General features: G+C 38.8%; 1 protein-coding gene across 7 annotated transcripts in view; it reads right to left on the reverse strand.

The window, feature by feature from the left end:
* The window catches only part of GSAP (gamma-secretase activating protein), a 112,245-nt gene that overhangs the window by 84,985 nt on the left and 4,387 nt on the right, over positions 1-22,873 (reverse strand). For 5 of the 7 annotated variants that reach the window (XM_034964312.3, XM_034964310.3, XM_034964313.3 and 2 more), the window contains exons 2-5: positions 16,810-16,886; positions 15,341-15,397; positions 8,127-8,196; positions 7,763-7,816 (exon numbers count right to left, since the gene is read on the reverse strand). In XM_034964312.3, the coding sequence (XP_034820203.2) occupies positions 7,763-7,816; positions 8,127-8,196; positions 15,341-15,397; positions 16,810-16,886 (258 nt within the window). Of the gene's footprint in view, positions 1-2,341; positions 5,232-7,762; positions 7,817-8,126; positions 8,197-10,250; positions 10,286-15,340; positions 15,398-16,809; positions 16,887-22,873 lie in introns of those variants that run through there. The other 2 variants (XM_057302891.2, XM_055114584.3) reach the window with 2 other exon arrangements.

The following is a 22,873-nucleotide window of genomic DNA, read 5'->3' on the forward strand; positions in this document are numbered from 1 at the left end:
AAAAGCCTTTTTGGGGGAGATAGAGGAAATTTTCTCATTAGAAAAATAATCGCAGCCAGGCATGGTGGCTCACACCTGTAATCCCAGCACTTTGGGAGGCTGAGGCTGGCAGATCATGAGCTCAGAATATTGAGACCATCCTGGTTAACATAGTGAAATGCCGTCTCTACTAAAAATACAAAAAAAACACGTCATTTAGCATTAGGTATATCTCCTAATGCTATCCCTCCCCCCTCTCCCCACCCCACGACAGTCCCCGATGTGTGATGTTCCCCTTCCTGTGTCCATGTGTTCTCATTGTTCGATTCCCACCTATGAGTGAGAATATGCGGTGTTTGGTTTTTTGTCCTTGCGATAGTTTGCTGAGAATGATGGTTTCCAGCTTCATCCATGTCCCTACGAAGGACATGAACTCATCATTTTTTATGGCTGCATAGTATTCCATGGTGTATATGTGCCACATTTTCTTAATCCAGTCTATCATTATTGGACATTTGGGTTGGTTCCAAGTCTTTGCTATTGTGAATAGTGCCACAATAAATATACGTGTGCATGTGTCTTTATAGCAGCATGATTTATAATCCTTTGGGTATATACCCAGTAATGGGATGGCTGGGTCAAATGGTATTTCTAGTTCTAGATCCCTGAGGAATCGCCACACTGTCTTCCACAATGGTTGAACTAGTTTACAGTCCCACCAACAGTGTAAAAGTGTTCCTATTTCTCCACCTCCTCTCCAGCACCTGTTGTTTCCTGACTTTTTAATGATTGCCATTCTAACTGGTGTGAGATAGTATCTCATTGTGGTTTTGATTTGCATTTCTCTGATGGCCAGTGATCATGAGCATTTTTTCGTTTTTTGGCTGCATAAATGTCTTCTTTTGAGAAGTGTCTGTTCATATCCTTCGCCCACTTTTTGATGGGGTTGTTTGTTTTTTCTTGTAAATTTGTTTGAGTTCATTGTAGATTCTGGATATTAGCCGTTTGTCAGATGAGTAGGTTGCAAAAATTTTCTCCCATTCTATAGGCTGCCTGTTCACTCTGATGGTGGTTTCTTTTGCTGTGCAGAAGCTCTTTAGTTTAATTAGATCCCATTTGTCAATTTTGGCTTTTGTTGCCATTGCTTTTGGTGTTTTAGCCATGCCTATGTCCTGAATGGTATTGCCTAGGTTTTCTTCTAGTGTTTTTATGGTTTTAGGTCTTACATTTAAGTCTTTAATCCATCTTGAATTAATTTTTGTATAAGGTGTAAGGAAGGGATCCAGTTTCAGCTTTCTACATATGGCTAGCCAGTTTTCCCAGCACCATTTATTAAATAGGGAATCCTTTACCCATTTCTTCTTTTTGTCAGGTTTGTCAAAGATCAGATAGTTGTAGATATGGGGCATTATATCTGAGGGCTCTGTTCTGTTCCATTGGTATATACCTAAGCTAAATGACGAGTTAATGGGTGCAGCACACCATCATGGCACATGTATACATATGTAACAAACCTGCACGTTGTGCACATGTACCCTAAAACTTAAAGTATAATAATAAAAATAAAAAATAAAAAAATACAAATACAAATACAATTACAAAAAAAAATAGCTGGGCATGGTGGCACACGCCTGTAGTCCCAGCTACCCGGGAGGCTAAGGCAGGAGACTCACTTGAAACCAGGAGGCGGAAGTTGCAGTGAGCCAAGGTTGCGCCACTGCACTCCAGCCTGGTGACAGAGCGAGACTCCGTCTAAAAAAAAAAAAAAAAAAAAAAAAAAAATTAGCCGGGTGTGGTGGCACTCATCTGTAGCTACTCGGGAGGCTGAGGCAGGACAATCACTTGAACCCAGGAAGCGGAGGTTGCAGTGAGCTGAGATCACACCACTGCACTCCAGCGTGGGCAACAGATGAGGCTCCGTCTCAAAAAAAAAAAAAAAGAAAAGAAAAAGAAAAAGAATCACCATATATTTGGCTTTTTTTTTTTTAAGCAGGAATTTGTACCCAAAGGAGATAGCCAGCTATCAGCAAGATTTTCTTACCTTTAAAATGGGAAGATCTTTGAAGGCAGAAAACACCTTTCTACACTAATTTTTCCCTTCTGGAGTACAACCCAGACATTTGACTAATATTACTAGCTTAATAAGAGTAAACCTTTGCAAATAGTAATTTCTCTCAATAACATAACATGTGCTTTCACAGTGAAAAAGGAAGCATCGTGAATTAAGATTCTAGAGACATCAGTTCTAGTTTCAGTTCTGCCATTATCCTGGTATTTACTTCACAGCAAATCACCAAGCTTTCCTAGGCCTCAATGCCTCATTATTAAACATAATAAAACATGCAGGGCAAGGTGCTCACACCTGTAATCCCAACACTTTTGGAGGCCAAGGCAGGAAGATCACTTGAGGCCAGGAATTTGAGACCAGCCTGGGCAACATAGTGAAACCCCATCTCTACAAAAAAATGAAAAAAATATTAATAACAAGCTGGACATGGTGGTGTGTGCCTATAGTCCCAGTTACTCAGAAGGTTGAGGTGGGAAGATCACCTGGGCCAGGGAGGTCGAGGCTGTAGTGAGCCATAAGAATGTCAGTGCACCCCAGCTTGGGCAACAGAGCAAGACCCTGTCTCAAAAATAATCAGAATAAAATGAAAGACCAAAGAACCAGATTACTTCTACAATCCCTTTCAGCCATAAAATCCCATTATTCTATGAGGTGCTAAATTGAGAATTTTGATGGCCGGGAGTGGTGGCTCACACCTGTAATCCCAGCACTTTGGGAAGCCAAGGCGGGTGGATCACCTGAGGTCAGGAGTTCGAGACCAGCCTGGCCAACACGGGGAAACCCCATCTCTACTAAAAATACAAAAATTAGCCGGAAGTGGTGGTGGATGCCTGCGGTGCTGGCTACTCAGGAGGCTGAGGCAGGAGAATCTGAACCTGGGAGGCGGAGGTTACAGTGAGCCGAGACCGCACCATTGCACTCCAGCCTGGGTGACAGAGCAAGACTCCATCTCAGGAAAAAAAAAAAAAAAGAATTTTGAGAATCAAGATATCAGTGGAGACTGGACACAGTGGCTCATGCCTGTAATCCTAACATATTGGGTGGCTGAGGTGGGCAGATTCCCTGAGCTCAGGAGTTCAAGACCAGCCTGGGCAACATGACTAATCCCCTCTCTGCTAAAAACACAAAAAATTAGCCAGGTGTGGTGGCGCACACTTGTAATCCCAGCTACTCGGGAGACTGAGGCAGGAGTATCGCTTGAACCCGTAAGTTGGAGGTTGCAGTGAGCTGAGATCACACCACTGCACTCCAGCCTGGGTGACAGAGCAAGGCACTGTCTCAAAAAAAAAAAAAAGATTATCAGTGGAGACTGGGAGACCATCACTGAAGGGGAAGACAAGACCAGGCAATATCTGGATACCACAAGGAGAGACAGCAGGATCAGGCAGAGGGATAGACATGACATGAGGAGAACGGAGGTGAGCAAAAGACCGTGGTGTGATCCAGGCACATGCTGTGAAATGGTGACAAGGATGGGAGAGTTCAATATGGCCTGGTTCTGAAGGAGCTCTGGTTATTCAAGCTCTTGAACCGAATCACAGCTTCACAGAGCATCTGTGACACTTGACTGTCTATGATGGTGAGAGGGAGTTCTGGAAAATCTCAGTGGCAATGGGGCCCCTGACCCATATGGTCACCCCAATTGCTGCCCAGTGGGAATCTGCTGTGACTTGTGGCAAATGCAGCTCCACAGGGGAGGATGAAGGGGACAGCCAGAGCCTGGTTTCCTATGGAAGTCCGTTTTCTCAGTAAAATATTCACTCTGCCATGTCTACAGCCAAGAAAAGGAGCATTACTGATTAAAAAAAGAAAAAAAACTGCATTGTAAAGTATGTGGATCAAAGAACCCTGTTTACAAAAAAATGGTACAATTTGTCTCATCTACAGTGGAAAAATCTTATTTTAAGCAACAGTGTTAAACCCCACCTGAGACAAACCACATCTTATAATCAAATGGCTTGTAAGGCCATTTGATGGACAGACAAAATAAATGTTTCCAAAATATTCGTTCAAATAAAACATTCTAATAAATCCTATAGTGCTTTCTGGTTACATCATCTGAAATCTTTACTGAACAAAATGAAACCTTCCCATGATGAGCAATACCTTTCATATACTGATGACTCCTAAATGTGCCTCTCCAGCCGTGACCTCTTACCTGGCCTTCTGACTCAACTCCAAACTCCACCTCACAACTCCACTGGGATGTCTATTAGGCATGTCAAACTGAGCAAGTCCAAAATGAAACTCTTCCTTCCTGCCCCTCCCATACACACATACACACCCACATGCCCTTCTACCTGTTCTAGCCAAAAACCTTAAAGTGAGTCACGCTTGACTTGTCTCTTTTTCTTATGTTCCCATCAAATCCAGCGGCATGCATGCATATATATATATATATAAAAACACTTTTTTTTTTTTTTTTTTTTTTTTTTGGAGACAGAGTCTCACTGTGTCACCCAGGCTGGAGTACAATGGCACGATCTCTGCTCACGGCAACCTTTATTTCCTGGGATCAAGCAATTCTCCTGCCTCAGCTTCCCAAGTAGCTGGGATTACAGGTGTGTGCCACCACACTCGGCTAATTTTTCTATTTTTAGTAAAGACAGGGTTTCACCACGTTGGCCAGGCTGGTCTCAAACTCCTGACCGCAGGTGATCAACTGCCTCAGCCTCCCAAAGTGCTAGGATTACAGGCGTGAGCCACTGTGCCCGGCCAAGCAGCTAATCTTGACAAGTCGATCTTTTGAATACATCCAAACACAGCCACTTAGCCCTTGCTCCACTTTACCAGTCCAAGCCATTAGACTGTAATAGTTCTCTCCTTGCCCTGCTGCAGTCCATCTTCCACGCAGCAGCTACAGCAATCCTTTTATGAAGCAAGTTAGATCATGTCCCTGCTCAGTATGCTTATCTCTTCCCATTTTACTAGGAATGAGGGCCACACCTTTACAATGGCCTCCTTGGGTCTATGTGATCCGTCTGCACCTCACCTCTTTTTTCCTTTGCCCTCAGTTCCTACCACTCTGTCCCTTGTTCACTCCACTCATCTCACTGACCTCCTCACTATCCTTGAACAGCGAGTCTACCAAGTATAGTCCTGTGATGACTGTTCGATCTGCCAGAAATGTGCTTTCTCCATAGCCTCGTGCTTGTTCCATCCCCACCTTCAGGTCTCTGTTTAAACATTCCCCTAATGGCCTTTCCTAGTATCATTCCCCAGATAAATTAATTGGACTCAAATCTCTGCTTCAGACACAGTTATGGGGAAATTCACACTAAGATAAGAACTTATCTCAGGGAGCAATATAACTCTAGGATCACTCTAGCCAGCATTGGCATAAGAGATTGGGAAAAATGAAACAGGGAAGAAAAGTATACCAGTAAATGGGGCATTATCAAATTAGTGACCACCTTGGATTTTAAGCTGCTTGGAGTACACCTCACAATTACCCACTTTAGAGATGGAAAGGAAGACCATTTATCTTTCAGCTCCTTGCCACCATTGGTCATGGGTTATTCTCCTGAGCATCATGCCCAACCATACTTCCAAGCTGTACATGTGTAGGCAGTAAATAGATTTTCCCAAGCGCCCTTGGCAGAAAGCAAGACACAGGTAGGGCAACTGAGGCGAGGCACTGTCTCACTACACCTAGGCAGAGCTGGCCAACATGATAAAGTTGTGAGGTATCCAACACAATAACTAATAACGTTCATTGCACTGTTTTTAAAGATGCAAGCAGATCATCTCACTATAAGTGCATCAAACTTACAAGACAGAGCAAGCATCCCTGAATAGACTTTAATGTTGTAATCAGGTAAAGTTTAAAATTGGCCTGAAAGTAAATTTTATAATCTACATAATCATAAAGGACTACTGTTCTGTGTGACAGTCAGGCATAGATGGTGAACAATAGACAGATGTAAAAAATGTAGTTACTACTCAGTTTCCCAACACAATAAAGAATTTTTAAGGCTAAAAAAATAAGGCTCAAGAAGAACTGGGAGGCACAGGAGCCAACCCAAGTTTCTACACAGATGCCCACCCTCACCACCTCCAGGAACACAGCAGCTAGGCCTTTCCTCTTCTTAGAGAAATGGGTCTATTAGTCCAAAGGTCGCAGCCATATCCTGGGGTTTTGCCCATACCCTTGTTTTAAGGGTCAGAACACTAATGTCCCAGATCGTATTTCACTTAAGCTATTCCAGTTCCATCTCCTCTGAAGCAAGCCTTGCACTTAATTCTAAAAGGAGCAGAGAGTTCTGACAGTACTGGGAAAAGGAGGACATGGCACCAAAGACGGAAGGGGTTGTTCTCAGTATATCATGGCAGGGGGAGGGTAAGGATGAGCAATACAAATGATGAGATTTCAGGTGAGCCTCCTGCCCACCAAATCTCCCATAAACAATTTTACTGAGGCCCCCAAGAAGGTCCCTTGCAGACTAGGCTCTGGGGAAATGTGTGTCATGAGAAGCCTGGGAGTGCCTCACAAGTCTCATGTGGAAAGTAAGTACAAAGGGTTTTTCCATCACATGCAATGGCAGGAAAATACATCTGAGTGGGAACTATGCTAACAAAAGAAGTAATTTAAGAAGGAATTTAAGTGTCAAATAAACAGAACAGATGGAAAGCACCTGGGAGCAGAATAGTAAGAGATTGATAGGAGACCCACTAGGCCAGAAGTTGACCAATGGTAATCACAGGCTGGCTCCAGCCCACAGGTGGTTATTATTGTCCCAAGTACGATTTTCAAATAGATTCAAGCCAACATTTACAAATTCGATCTTTACAAGAAGCTCCAGACTTCCCTTGATAAATTGAAAAGCCAGTTCCACTGGACTTGCTAGTGACAACAAAAAGCTAGAGCTGAGTAGTGGCTCCCCTTCTTGAAAGTCCCCCATGGGGCATCCCCACCCTACTACTAGTCTCTATATCTCTTGAACTTTTTTTTTTTCATTAAAGAAAAAAAATATTTCTTGGTTTCTATGTTAAAAATGGAAAAAAAAAAAACAAAGACATTCTGCTGGTGACTTGATTTTTTTCTTACATTCAATCTGCTTCACATATTTACATGGTCTCTCTGGCTAATGTATGCATTTGCAATTGAAACCCCAGACTAGACTGAAAGCCCCATGAGGGTAGATGCCTATACCTCTCTTACACACCATTGTATCCCCAGCACCATGCATAATGCCTGACCCCCAGGAGGCACTCAATACTGTTGAGTTATAGACAGAGGGATGACTTACAGCAGTTTTTAAAAGGTGGTGGGGAGGGGCCAGGGAGCATCACATAGCTACAAAACTATAAAGTGGGCCTTGGCAAATGAGCAGAATTAATCTTTAGTATTGGTGTAGTACTTACAATGTGTTAGGTACTAATCAATACCTAACCAGATATAAGAAAAGATGCATTCTTGACTTTCCCTATCTTTTATACCAACATCTGACCATAGGTTTCTACTTCAGCATTTATTTAGCCTGCAGGTACTAATTACCATCTTAATACTTCTGCTGAATCACTGTTAGAACATTGTCTGTCCTTTTCTGTTTGCTTGAAAAAAAAATTTTTTTAAGTCTTTTTCATGCTTGACATGACCTTTGCCTTTTATTCTGAGATACGATAAGGCTATTTCTAAATGATTTGGTAGTATAATAAATCATCTACCAATAACCTTCATCTACCCATAGGTACTAAAAAGTGTAATTTCATTACCTGGTTGAAGTTCGTTCCTTTTTCCTTCTTTAGTAGACTGAACTAAACTTGCAGCTAATGGAAAAAGAAAAAAAATACATTAGCAATTGATCCATATGGTAGCTTGTTAAAGTTTACCAGTTTAAACCTGAAATAGATGAGGGCTCAAAGGATATGTCAACGGAAGATAAGGGCAGAACACAAAGCATTCTTTTTTGTAGGTATACCCTCTACATTCTTTATTTCAAACTTAACTTCTCAAGAACATTTCTTTCCTAGGAAATTATTGTTATAGAATAATTTAATACTGCAAAAATCTAATACTTTGAAACTCTTGAAAGATGTAGTTCAGTTCTTGACATGTAGCAATAAGAGCTCAACTTACCAAGCAAAGTCCTTTCACTGTTGACAGAGCAACTGAAAACTTGCAAGTCTTTCTCAAAGGTATATAGAAGCTATTAAAACAAAAATATTTTTTAATTTGAAGTTTCATACATTAAATAACAATTGTATGAACATAAATTCCCATTAAGCTCTGTGCTAAGTATTACTAGGGCAAAATATTTCAGTGAAGAATCAAACTAGTTTAGCTATGCTGACACATTCCAGACTACTCTTTACCAAAAAAAAGTTTGCTATTGTAAGCCATGTTGGCACCGATATTTAGCCATGAGACAACCAAGTATAGTGGTTAACAGCATAGACATTGGAGCCCAGCTAGATCCAGGTTCAAATCCTGACTCTGTCACTTGCTAGCTGCGTGACCTTGGATAAATTATTCAGCTTCTCTATCCCCCCATTGGTAAAATAGGAATCATAACATCTACTCATGGGATTGTTAGGAGGATCAAGTGAGATAAGGGCTACATGAAGCACTTAGTGCAATAAGCACTCAAATATTAGCTATTGTAATTACTGAGGTAATTAATTACCTCAGTAATCATTAGTTTTCTTACCCACTGTCACAAGTGCATCTCCCATAGGCCTTTCATATTTAGAGGACTGGGAAGGTAGACTTCTTTAATTTTTTTTCCTTGTTGTTGTTTAAAATGTTCAAAATATTGCAAGATTCCATTTTCTTGAATATTAAAGAAAATGAAAATGCCCATGCAGGAGGATGTGATGTAGAGATTGAGGAACTAGAGAACACCAGTTCTATTAGGCAGGCTCTCTTAAAGAACACCCAGAGGATAAGGGAAAGAGACAGTCTTCCACCTCAGAAGAGAACTGACTAAGAGAAACAGTAAATAGTATAAGTATTAAGAAGGTTACTAGTATCTGCACACTAAAAAAGTATCGAAAACACACCAGACCCCTATAGCTAGAAGTTGATGGGAAAAGCTGGGAAAGTTAGGGAACAATTGATTACACAAAGTGAACTTTCAGTTAATCAGATACTGAATTCATGTGAGAATTGTCGGTTTCCTTTGACTCTTGCTCTAACTGAGGGATTCTAAATTATTACTAAGAAGAATCTAATTCTAAATTATTACTAAGAAGAATGGGTATATACACTTAATTTTTAGTTTGTTATCTTTTAATTACAAAGATAACATAAGTATAGTCTCAATGTTTAAAAGATTCAAACACTATCAAATAAAAAGTCAAAGCCAGCCTGGACACCACGACAAAATCCTATCTCTACAAAAGTTTTTAAAAAAATATGCCAGGCATGGTGGCATGCCTGTAGTCCTAGCTACTTGGGAGGCTGAGATAGGAGGATTACTTGAGCCCAGGAGGTCAAGACTGCTGTGAGCCATGATTGTGCCACTGCACTCCAGCCCAAGTGACAGAGTGACACCCTGTCTCAAACAAAAAAAAAAGGTCAAAAGAAATGACAGTCCTTTATACTCAGCCAATCCCAACTCTCTTCCAAAAGGAAGCATGTTTATGAATTTTCTATATTTATGCACTTATATTACACAGTTACATTGCAAGTTTTTTAAAAACATAAATGGAATGTATTATTCTGACAACTTGCTTTTTTCATGTAACAACATGTTTTGGAGAGACTTCTGTACCAGTACATTTATAGACTTCTTAATCCTTTAATAGCTGTATCAATTTCCAAAAACTTACTGATGGGCATTTAGTTTGCCTCCTACATTTAGGTAATATAATAATCCAATGAACCTTTTACATAAACCTGTGTGAATTTGTGCAGATATTTCTGTAGAATCAAAACCTCAAAGTGGAATTTCTAGGTCAATAGGTGTGCAAGTATCAGAAGTCTTTAACTCCAAGCATCAAAAAATCTTCCCCAAACTAGCTTAGGCAAAAAGACAATTAGTGGCTCATGAAATTGAACAGAATGGGGTGTTACTTCAGTATTGGCTTGATCCAGAGCTGGAAATATACATTCTCCTAGCTTTCTGGGTTCAATACATTCGTCAGCTTCCATACAATAGAGCTCCAAGTTCTATTCCCCAAAGCCACAGCAATTCCAACCCAGTGAATTCACTTATCACCAAACCCAGTGGAAAAGAGAAGAATCCATGTCCCAAATTACCAGCAAAGCATTCTCTTGTATCCAACCAGTTTAGGTCATGTTCACTCTTGTATGCACTACCAGGGAAGTCCTACATGACAGAAGGTGGGAGAAAGAGGTGGAAGAGGGTGAGGAAGGAAAGCTATTGGGACCGTGCTTATGCTTATCCCATTACTTATGCTAATGGGAAGCATAAGTAATACACTGCTTCCCATTTGCATATTGCAGGGTGAGACCATTAACTCAAAACGTGAGGTGGTGGGGGGGCGGGGCAAAGTGGAGTCAACCCACTTGTCCCTATTGCTCCCACCAAGTACAGTTTTAAAACCCTGGACATATATTTTTTAAGTTTCAATGACGACTCTGAAATGCAGAGAGAAGGCAGCAGACTCTTTAGGGACCTCAGATCCTGATGAATGACATAGTGGTGAGTTCCCTGGGTTTTCCTTTTGTGTCATATAGCCTAGACTCAGAGCTAAAGAGGTGAAAACAACAGAAATACTGATGGGAGCGGACAAAAACAAACACACACCCATGCTCTCTAGCCAAAGGAACTGGAAAGAGGAAACATAGCAAGAGAGAAACTTTTTTACTATAACCACCCTAACTCCAGCCAAACACCACAAAAGAAAATGCAACCCCACTCCCATCTCTACCAGCAAAGGCTGCATGGGGAGCTTAGACTCCCACCTTTGCCCAGGTGTTAACAAGGCAGCCTTCCCCCTTCTGCAAGAAGAGTATCAAAGAAGACCAAGTAGGAAATCAGGACTTTCAACCATTCCCAGTGGTAAACAAGCTTTCCCCCCACCAAGAGTGCCAGCAAATCCACGTGGATCCTGGACTCCCACCCAGACCCAGTAGTAAAGAGTTCCCTTTCCACCTCCTCACTGGGATTGTGTCCAAGGTGGCTGAATGGGAAACCAAAACTTTCGCTACCATCTAATGATAATGAGGCCTTCACCTACCTTTCCCCCATCCTGCTCCTCTGCTGTGGTATCAGTGGAGGCCAAGTGGGGAGACTGAAATCCCACCTCTGTCTAGCCATAACAAGACACTTCTCTCCACTGGGGTGTCCAAGTAGGGCAAGTGGGGAACCTGGAACTTCCCCTGGCACAACCTAGCAGTAGTAGGCTGTACCACCAACCCCGCTAATTCCCCAACAGGTAAATTATCACAGGAGGTATGCTAAAGAGAAGACTTAAAAAACATCCAGAGTTTCATAATGCAGTACTCGAAATGTCTAACATACAATAGAAAACCTCATGTCATACCAAAAACCAGGAAGATCTCAAACTGAGTGAGGAAACAATAGGCACAAACACTGAGATAACAAAGATATTGGAATTTTCTGACAAAGATTTTAAAACGGTCATAAAAATGCTTCAATAAGTAATTACAAGCATGCTTGAAGCAAATGAAAAAAAGTCTCAGCAAGAAATAGAATATATAAAGAAAAATACAAATGGAAATTTCACAACTGAAAAATACAATTACCAAATTTTTTTTTTTTTTTTTAACAAAACCTCCATGGGTAGGCTCAACAACATAGTGGAGAGGACAGAACAATCAGTGAACTTGAAAACAATAGAAGTTACCTAATTTAAACAACAGAAAATCAAAAAATAAAAGAAACAGAACCTCAGAGATCCATGTGACTGTAACAAAAGATCTACCATTCCTGTAATCAGAGTCCATAAAAAGAGAAGAGAAACAGATTGGAACTTTAAGAAAAAATACTTGAAGAAATATTGGCTAATGACTAAAAATGTCCCAAATTTGGCAAGAGACTACAGATTCAATAAGCGGAGTAAACCCCAAACAGGCAAAATCCAAACAAATCCACACCAAGACACAGCACAATCAAACTTCAGAAAACTAAGGAGAAAGGAAAATTTTTTTCAAAAACAGCAAAGAAAAAAGTGACATCTATATGGGGGGGAGAAAAATTCAAAAGACAGCAGATTTCTCATGAGAAACCAGAGAACCCAGAAGGAAGTGGCATGTTTTTCAAGAGAGGAACAAAAAGAACTATGAATCCTGAATTCTATACTTGGCAAAACTATCCTTCAGGAATGAAAGGAAACAAACACATTCTCAGATGAAGAAAACTATGAAAATTTGTCATCGGCATAGCTACCCTAAAAAAAATGGTTAAAAAAAGTTCTTGAAAGAGAAAGGAAATGATAAAAGAGGAACCTTAGAACATCAGAAAGAACCATGGAAAGAGCAAATATATAGGTAAACACAATAGACTTTCCTTCTCCTGTGTTTTCTAAATTATGTTCGACAATCAGGGCAAAAAGTATAACATTGCCTGATGTGGATCTTAAAGAATGTATAGGAAATATCGAAGACAATCAAAAACACGGAAAGGTAAAGAGACTCAAAAGGAGATAATAGTTCCACACTTCATTCGAACTGGTAAAATTTCAACACCAATAGATCTTGTAGAAATGGAATAACTCTTTCTCGATTGCAGTGGTAATTACAAGAATCTACACAAGTAATGAAATGGCATAGAACCATATGCACACATTCTACCGACATTAATTTATTGGTTTTAATATATTATCCTATAGTTACACAAGATTTAACAATTGAGAGAAACTGAGTGAAGAGTACACAGGACATTACTGTACTAGTTTTATCAAATTTAAAAAATAAAAACTTTTAGAGAAGGATGGGTAAGCATTAAGACTCAAACACTGTTATCCCATCCTGAAGCTCAATTACCAAGAGAAAGATTTTTTTTTTTCTCTTGATGGCACCATCTTTCCTCAGGGTGGCACCTTTCCAAGTAAAAATATAGTACTTGAAAAGAATCTTAGGCCGGGCACGGTGGCTCAAACCTGTAATCTCAGCACTTTGGGGCTGAGGCAGGCAGATCACGAGGTCAAGAGATTGAGACCATCCTGGCCAACATGGGAAACCCCATCTCTACTAAAAAAAAAAAAAAGAAAAAAGAAAAAATATATATATATACACACACACACACACACAAAAGATTAGCTGGGCATGGTGGCACACACCTGTAGTTCCAGCTACTTGGGACGCTGAGGCAGGAGATTTGCTTGAACCCAGGAGGCGGAGGTTGCAGTGAGCTGAGATGGCGCCACTGCACTCCAGCCTGGCAATAGAGTGAGACTGTCTCGAAAAAAAAAAAAAAAGAATTTTAAAGCCCATCTAGATTTGGTATACAAATCCATTCCTTCAATAAAACCATCAAAAGGTCTGTAAAAAAAAAAAAAAAAACATATGGGCTGTAAGGGTTGTGCCTACATGGAGAAGAGATGGGAGAAGGGGAGGGTTTGTTTAGCGACTACGGTTCAGAAGAAAAATTTGCCGTTTACAAAGCTAGTTTAAATTTCCTATTAATTTATCCTTTGGCCAATTTATTTTCTGGACTAACTTTCACATTTTGGAATTCAAAGCAGCTTTGTCACTGGAAAATTTTTGAAAAACAGCCACTCTGGAGGGAACCTATCACTATCAATCCATTGAAAAACATTCACTGTACTCCTACCACTCACAGGCAGTAAGCTAAAGGTAACAGGGATAAAACACATTGGTATGCAAAGCGCTCCTACTATCAAGTGCTCACAGTCTTGGGAGAGAGGAATATGACCACAAAAGATAGCAGCAGTCACCACAACTGGATTGACAGAAGACAGACTATGATGTCTCCTCTCAACCCACCTTTTTAGAATACATGCCACACAGAAATTAAGCTAACAATTGCACTGAAAACTTGAGATTTTATTCTCTTTCCCTAGACTGTGTATTGTGAGTTTATGTTGATCATCACTGTGTCTCCAGCACCTGACAGGGAAAACACTCAATGATTATTTGTTGGATCAGTGAATGGGTGAATGAATTAATGAATAAAGGTGAAAGGGGTGGAAGAAGGGAAGAGAGAATTAACCAAGCAGCGTATTGGAACCCTGAAGAGTAAGGTGACCTGTAAAAAATTTGTAATGGATAAAGGACATTTAAGTTCAAAGATGTCTAATATTCAATTCTAAATTGTTTTTACATAGGTACAAAATTACTCCCTCCCATTTGCTCCCAGAATTAGACAAAGCCTGTCACATCAACCAACGCCTTATGTTAGTAATTTGGGGAAAAAAATAAGGAAAGGGGTTCCTTGTCTGGATCAGTAAGAAATAATGAGAAACAAGACACGTGAAGGTTAAGCAGAAGCAGAAAGAGTCAGAGGTCATTATAAGATGACCTGGGAGTACACAAATCTCAAGGAGGACATTGGACCTCCTACTTTCTTAGAGGATATTGAATAATTTGTTTGAGCCAATTTTACTTAAATCTCAAAGGTCTAAGAGACTTCACCTCACTTTGTGGTCCAATAGTCCTTGCATTTTTTGTTTAAGATAACAGGACCAAGAGATCGTTAAGGGAGAAGAGAAGGAAAGCAAAGAAATATAATTTTTTAGAAAATAAAGTTGGTATTCCCACTCCTAGATACACACACAAAAGAATTAAAAAAATAGCTATGTATACAATAGTGTTCATAACAGGCAAATATTAGAAACAGGTGTCCATCAACAAATAAATGAATAAAACTGTTGCATGTACTGTGATAACTGATTACAAGAACTGGAGTTATTCTGTCATACTCAATCGAGTTAAATCAAGAGATCAGGAGAGGAAAAGAGAAGCACACAGGGCACAAGGGCCTGCCCAGGTATTGTGCAAGCCAGCTGCCAAAATGACCAAATGCCATAAACTTAAGAACAGCTTCACCTAGTAGCTGCTGAAACAAACTGCCATGGCTCTAAAACTAGTTTTACCTACTGCTTTCACACACCGATGAGATCTGCCAGCTCCTGGAAACTTTCCTATTGCCAATGAGTTTTCTTTCAAAGCCATGTGTAACATTTCTCTTTCTGATAAAACCCCCAACCTTTCTTAGTTCTTTGGACATACCAAAGACTACCCTGGTCTGTGTGTATGCCTCAAATTGCAATTCTGTTTTTTCAAATAAAATGTTTACAAAAAAAGAGAAAATAAAGTTGGAATTTATATCTAGAAAAAGGAGGAGACAAAGAAAACTCTAAAGGCAGTAAAGTAACCAATGAGTAATCTATGATTTTTACCTCATTTTGTCTGGTTTGACAATCATATAATCCAAAGACGACATTTCCCTTATCATCCTAAAAAAAAAATTAACCAGATGTTTATTAAATGTCATTGTTTAGGAAGTTAGAATGTTACTAGTTTTAAAACCAACCTGCAATAACTCAATCTTAGCAGTAAGCACTCTAAAAGAAGCTTTCTGTGCCTGTCAGAGGGGGACTGAATCCAGTTCAGCTAGTCATTTGGGCTCAAAGAATGAAATGGATCAACAGTGTAGAGCTCAGTGAGTTTGGGGAACTGTCTAGTAGGACTGAGCATGGTGGGCGTAAATCTTTTTATACTTCCACTTATGTCTTTGAAAATATACACATATGATAGATAATAGGGATGACTAGGACAAGTCCATAACATTCTTATAAGTAAAACATTGTGAATCACACAATTCCTTAAAGGTACCATTCTAAGACACAACTTAAAATAATTATTTTTACTTTAAAAAGTACAGTGATATAACTGTGCAAAGCAAACTGGCCATTTGAATTATTCATGTGTGCTTATTATAGTAAAGTTAAATTTTCCTTAGAACACTTGACATTGAAAACACATTGTTAAATAACATGCTTCACATGCCTATAGTCCTAGCTACTGGGGAGGCTGAGGCAGGAGCTCAAGGAACCTACTTGAGCCCATGAGTTTGAGGCTGCAGTGAGCTATGATTGTGCCACCACACCCCAGCCTGGGTGACAGGGCAAGACTCTGTTTCTAAAAACAAAATAATAATGCTTCGAAAGTCCTAATATATCTATGTCTGAAGAGAGTAATCATATTTAATATTTTCTCCAATGATAAAATGTTAACATATTAATTAGGTTTAAACATTTTTACTTGGCATTTTTTGTCTAGAAAATGAAATTGTTCATTGATTCAAAATTTGAGTATTATGTCAGATATGCCTGTTTAGTTTTATTTTAAAATGAAGAAACATTTAATATTTAAAAAAATTTTTTTTTCTTTTTGAGACAGGGTTTCGCTCTGTCACCCAGGCTGGAGTGCAGTGGCACAATCTCAGCTCACTGCAACCTCCTCCTCCTGGGTTCAAGCGATTCTCCTGCCTCAGCCTCCTGAGTAGCTGGAACTACAGGTGTGCGCCACAACACCCAGCTCATTTTTGTATTTTTTGGTACAAACGGGGTTTTGCCATGTTGGCAAGGCTGGTCTCGATCTCGTGACCTCAAGTGATCTGCCCGTTGCAGCCTTCCAAAGTGCTAGAATTACAATTGTGAGCCACCATGCCCAGCCAAATACTACTAAATTTCAATCACTTTATTCAGTCTCACACACACAAAGTCATATGTTAAGATTAAATGCCAACAAGTTTATTCATTACCCTTCAATAAGATACAGTATAGAATTCTGTAAAAAGAGAATATAAATGATTAAAAACAGTAAATTTTACATCTTACCACAATAAAAAAGAATATAGACATACCTTATAGGTATAAATAATATTTCCATTTCTTTCAACATTTAATACACGTAAGCTCTCATAATCGTTTTCTAAAACATCTGAAATGATAATAGGAGGTTAATACTCAGCAGAAGATGGTTAAAAACATATGTAACCAATATATTAGTGAAGGAAGCCAAATATAAATATATACTAATAATTCTATTATATAAAACTTAAAAACAGGCAAAACGAATCTCTTTTATTAGAAGTACAAACAGTAGTAACCTTTAAGGAAGGAGAAAGCCATAGTCATTGAGAGGTATCTCAAGTGAGCCTTGTTACGTGTTGGTAATGTTAAATGTTTTGGGTATACTGATATACTCTGCAATAACTCACTGAACTGTACACTCTTTTCAGTGTGAATGTTATACAATAAATTTCAAGTATCTATTAGTTTTTGCTTTATGCATTTTGAGGATATATCATTAAGGGCATACGAATTTGGAATTGTTAGAGCCTCCTGTAGATTAACCACTGTTAGGCTCTAAGCTGAGCTGCCAGGTGTCTGAGTACTCAATTAAAACAAGATTAAAAAGTTAATATTAACTTTTTAACAGTCAAGCTTTTAATCACTTACTGTGATGCTATAAAGCAAGAGGCTAAACAAGAGAAAGTGCTAATGTCCCTGGTCTATTTTCTCCGCATGGAATGGTGCCGTTAGCCAAGGGTCAGGTGAATCAGCACAGATATGGAGCTCTCTTCACTATCGAGGGACCCTCCCAAAAAGGTTCCTGCAGGATCATGGATACAGGAGCCGAGGGTAGGGAGAGGGAGAAGAGCTAGGAGTGGAAAAGTATTTCACTGGAGTAGAGAAAAAACAGTCTTTGAAGCTCCCCTCTCCCCGCTGCTAAGGCGGTTTTAGTGGTTTAGAGGCACCTGAGAAAGGTCTCTGCTAAAGGCCTCTGATAAAGAGGCCTCTAAATGAAGAACCCGGGCTAGGGATGCAGCTATCTGTAAGAGTATGGCTGGCCAGCGGGGCCTGAATCACAGGCACAACTCATTTCAGGGACTACAGGGCATTGACCACACACCAAGTCGGATTTGGGGAGGGCAGCTTTCTCCCGTAAGGCCTGTCAGATAAAGTCTTTGTAACTGCACATAGTTGGGTCTGAAAAATTACACTTAAGTTTTTAAAATAGGAGCTGGATTAGCAACCCTTTATTCATTATACAATGTCCTTTATTTCTAATAATTATTTTTACTTTAAGGTCTACTTTGTCTGATATTAGTATAACTACATCAGCTTGGTTAGTGCTTGCATAACCTTCTGTTATTAATCTTCCTGTGTCCTTATATTGAAGATATGTTTTATAAGCAGTATCCACTTGAGATTTTTTCCTCCAATCTGACATTCTTAATCTTTTAATTGGGATATGTAGTCCATTTTTACATTCAATGTAATTACTAACATATTGGGTTGATATTTATCATATTACTATTTGTTTTCTATGTGTCTCACCTGTTTTACTACTCTTCTAAGTTTATTATTTCATTCTATTACCTATTAACTTGTCAGTTATGTTTTTGCTATTCTTTTATTAGTTATACTAAAAGTTATAACATGCATCCTTGACTTATTATGTTTTAGTATTATGTGATGCAAAAAAAATCTGAAGCAACTGAAACTCTCATACATTGTTAATGGGAGTATAAATTGGAAAACTGGCAATATCTAGTGAAGCTGAACACATGACTCAGCAACTGCACTTGTACATATATCTTCAAAAGAAATATATACATATATTTAGCAAGGGACACATAAGAATGTCTATAGTACTGTGGTACATTATTGCCCAAACCAGAAACCCAAACTATCCATTAAGTGAAGAATGAATAAATTGTGTTATATCCAAACAGTGGAATAGTACAAAACAATGAATTAATATTCTGCAATAACACATGTGAAACTGAGCAAAAGAACCTTCCCCACCACCAAAAGAAGGTACAAATTGTATGTTTCAATTCACACACAAGTTTTCAATAATGGGCACAACTAATCTACAGTGTTAGATAAGTGACTGTTAGAAAGGAGCATGAAGGACTTCTGAGGTTCCATTAATGTTTTCCTTCCTGTTCTGAGTCTTAGTTGCATAAGTGTGTTTCACTTGGTGAAAATTAACTAAGCTGTGAACTTATAACTTGTGTCCTTGTCTATATGAAAGCCCTATTTTGCTGAAGGATATACAGACTCTTTACACAAAACATTTAACCTATAAGTTAACTGACCATCTTTCTTCTAAAATTTTAGGGTATTTCTCCTAATTCTACAGTTAAAGGATTTAAACACTGGTAGATTCACCATTGTAATTATCACTAATTGGGCAGAAGTGTGTACTTTCCCAATTTCCTCAAAAGTTATCCAAAATTATGGCCGGCACAGTGGCTCACGCCTGTAATCCCAGCACTTTGGAAGGCTGAGGTAGATGGATCACTTGAGGCCAGGAATTCAAGAGCAGCCTGGTCAACATGGTGAAACCCAATCTCTACTAAAAAATACAGAAAATTAGCTGGGCACGGTGGTGCACACCTGTAATCCCAGCTACTCAGGAGGCTGAGACAGGAGAATCACTTGAACCCAGGAGGTGGAGGTTGCAATGAGCCGGGATTGAGCCATTGCACTTCAGACCAAGACTCTGTCTCCAAAAAAAAAAAAAAAAAGAAAAGAAAAGATAAATTGCTTAAATTTGACTCATTTTTCCCATACAGGAATAGTTTTTACATGTTAATTACATTGATTATGACAAATTCTAATATTCAGACAAAACATATGCAAACTATCTGTAACTCAGCAAATTTCTATCTGTATTCCTAAAAGGAAAAGACAAGATAAAAAATAAGGATAATTGGTGAGCTGGACACCTGCACTGGAGCTGGAGGTGGGAAACATTTAGAGAGAGGAAGACCAGGTTTCACTGAGAACTTAGACATCATCCTGAGATCTCTCTTCCCCACCCCTCACAAGCAGCAGCTTCGTGGGTCTCCTAGGGGCAGGGCAAAGGGATAGGGCAAAGTGTTTTCTATACATGGGTATAAACGTTTGTCAGTATATTGACATGTATATGGAGCTGTCAGACTCACTTCACACTGAAGGATAATAAGGATAATAATTTGGTCTCTTAGGAGACTAGGATTTAAATAATCAGTTCATGGGCCAAGCATGATGACTCATGCCTGTAATCTCAGCACTCTGGGAGGCCAAGGTGGGAGGATGGCTTGAGCTCAGGAGTTCAAGACCAACCTGGGCAACACAGCAAAACCCTGTCTCTTAATAATAATAATAAGCTTATGGCTAAGTAGGCCTTCACAATTTAGAGAGTTCTCATTTCTATCTCATCTGCATTGTATAAGGTATTCCAGGCCTACTATACTTTTCAATGAGATAATGATACTTGACCAATATACAGTGAAAAGGTGGCGTAGACTGAACTCAAACCTAGAAAAAGGTAAACAGAACAATGGACTGAGTGTTCTGTATCAAGCTTACAATGAGAAAATGGGTAATTACTCAAAAGTCCTTTGAAAGGCAGATATTGTAGACATCTAAAGAGAATTTCAATGAGTTTGTTCATCCTGTACATGACTCAAAACTTCTGGAATGCAATGTGTCAATATTTTGAGAAGTATTTTTTTTCTTTCAAGATTATAAGTATGCGAGGAGAGATCGTCGCAAAAGTACAGTTAAAAGGTTTCGGCTAAGATAAGAACTCCTTCACAAGAAATCTTGTTAAATCCAATTTACTTGCAAAAGCATATCTATTTTCAGATTACTATAATACTAAGAGAAAAAATTCTCCAACAAACGCAGATTACAATAAATGGCACATTTTTATCCCATTAAACTAGTGGTTCTCAACTCTGGCTGTCTTAAAATCATTAAGGGAGCTTTTAAAAGAACACTGATGCCCCAAGCCATACCCAGGATATTCTGATTTTATTGAGCTGGTGTGGAGCCCACTCTCTGGTGTATATGTATGTGTTTTAGATTCCCTGGGTGATTCTAATGTACAGCCAGGGTTAAGAACCATTGAACTACAAATGTACATTACATATTAAGCAATATTTGTTAGAGGGCATAACTTGGACCATCTTATAATATAACTATGGTAGACAGAGAGTTGAAAGAAATAAAAATAATGTTTTCATGGGAACATTAGGTAATAACTGCAGGGCTGAATACCCTGCAGTTAAGTACACAGTTCACATTTCAAGGACATGTGAAATAGACAAATTTGGTAATGTTGCAAATCCAGAGACCAATGTCTCACCACATACTATTAAGCCATCGGCTCTTTCTCCCTGGACGAGTTGCCCATGTCTTAACACACCCTTTTAAAAGAAGTATTCAGTAACCTCTTTGCTTATTCATTCTGACTCTTCTCCCAGTAGTTCATCACTGGAAAGTCCAGAGGAAGAAGTTTTGCAATTTCAAATGAGGAAATGTGGCTTAATTTCACAGTTTAGTATATTCAGTTCTCATGAATAAAACAATGTAGCATTTTGACAGATACTTGCATAGGTAAACCTATAAAAGAAAGGAGAGTACCTAGATATTAAAGATATTGGCAAGGCATAGCTCTTGTAAAACAAAAGCTGGTTGGCCAGATATTCTCATTCGTTTCAATCTATTCTTTGTCAAACAAAAGTGATTTCACTTTACAGGAATAGGGGTTCTCAAATGTGTACATTTTATCCCAAACTGCTATGAGACAAAAATTAAAGTATTTGTCTTTCCAATGACCATATTTAAGGAGAAAAACGTCATTCAGCCTCATATAAAATTTTGAACTAGTTCCTAATACATACATCAAGAGGTGACAAAATATGATTACACCTATAACATTCCTATTCTGTAAATAATTCATATAAATCCTCAGGCTCAAGATGACCAGTTATTATAATTCCTAAACCTATGCAGTAAACATTATGTGATTTATATTTCATATTCTGAGTAAAATGAAGTTAAGAGAGAGATGAGAATTAGAAAAGGAGACTAGGAAAGAATTAGCGGAAAGAAAAGTAAAAAGGACAGATAGTGGCAAGAAAATAGTAAAAAAAAAAAAAAAAAAAAAAAGTGAAAACAATGTGATTAAGGTAACCCTCTGGCCCCCAAATCAATCTAGGAATACACAGGAGGCAACCAAAAAAAAGCATTATTCTTGAATCAGTCACTTGGTAAAATATACCACTTCCCTGGCAAAGATTACAATATTTGAAAGACAAGTCAATCTGGTGTATCATAAATCCAAGACTAATAAAAGCAGGCAAGAAAATCTACATCCTTTCCAGTCTTAAATATTGACATTTAAATGTTAGAAAACTTACATATTGCAGATCTTATTTTCTTGAAGATGTGATCAATCCCAACAAGGGATTAAGCACGGGATACAAAAGTCAACATATAAGATCTATCTATTATAGTGCTATATACCAGCAATAGTTACAACTTGTCATGTTTTTAAGTGTGCTAGTTATGAGAGCAACAAAAAAATAACCTAGGATGAAATCTAGCAAAACATGCGCAGAACCTTCATGGAGAAAATTCTAAGACTTATTAAGAGTCATTTAAAAAGATCTAAATAAATAATGAGCTGTATTTTGTTCATAGTTGGAAAGATCCAATATTGTAAAGATGCCAATTCTCCCCAAACCGATCTATAGAGGCAATACAACTAAAGGAAATCCAAATCAACTTTTTTTGTAAAATCTGACAAGCAGATTCAAAAATATATATATGAAAAAGCAAAGGGCATACAATAGTTAAGACACTCGTGAAGAATACTAAGGTGAGGGGACTTACCCTACCAGTTATCAATACCTACCATAAAGCATAGTTATTAAGATGTTGTCATGGCCGGGCATGGTGGCTCACAACTGTAATCCCAGCACTTTGGGAGGCCGAGGTAGGCGGATCACCTGAGGTCAGGAGTTCAATACCAGCCTGACCAATATGGTGAAACTCTGTCTCTACTAAAAATATAAAAATTAGCTGGGCGTGGTAGCATATGCCCTTAATCCCAGCTACTTGGGAGGCTGAGGCAGGAGA

Source organism: Pan paniscus, chromosome 6 (assembly GCF_029289425.2).
Source record: "Pan paniscus chromosome 6, NHGRI_mPanPan1-v2.0_pri, whole genome shotgun sequence".
Taxonomy (NCBI): domain Eukaryota; kingdom Metazoa; phylum Chordata; class Mammalia; order Primates; family Hominidae; genus Pan; species Pan paniscus.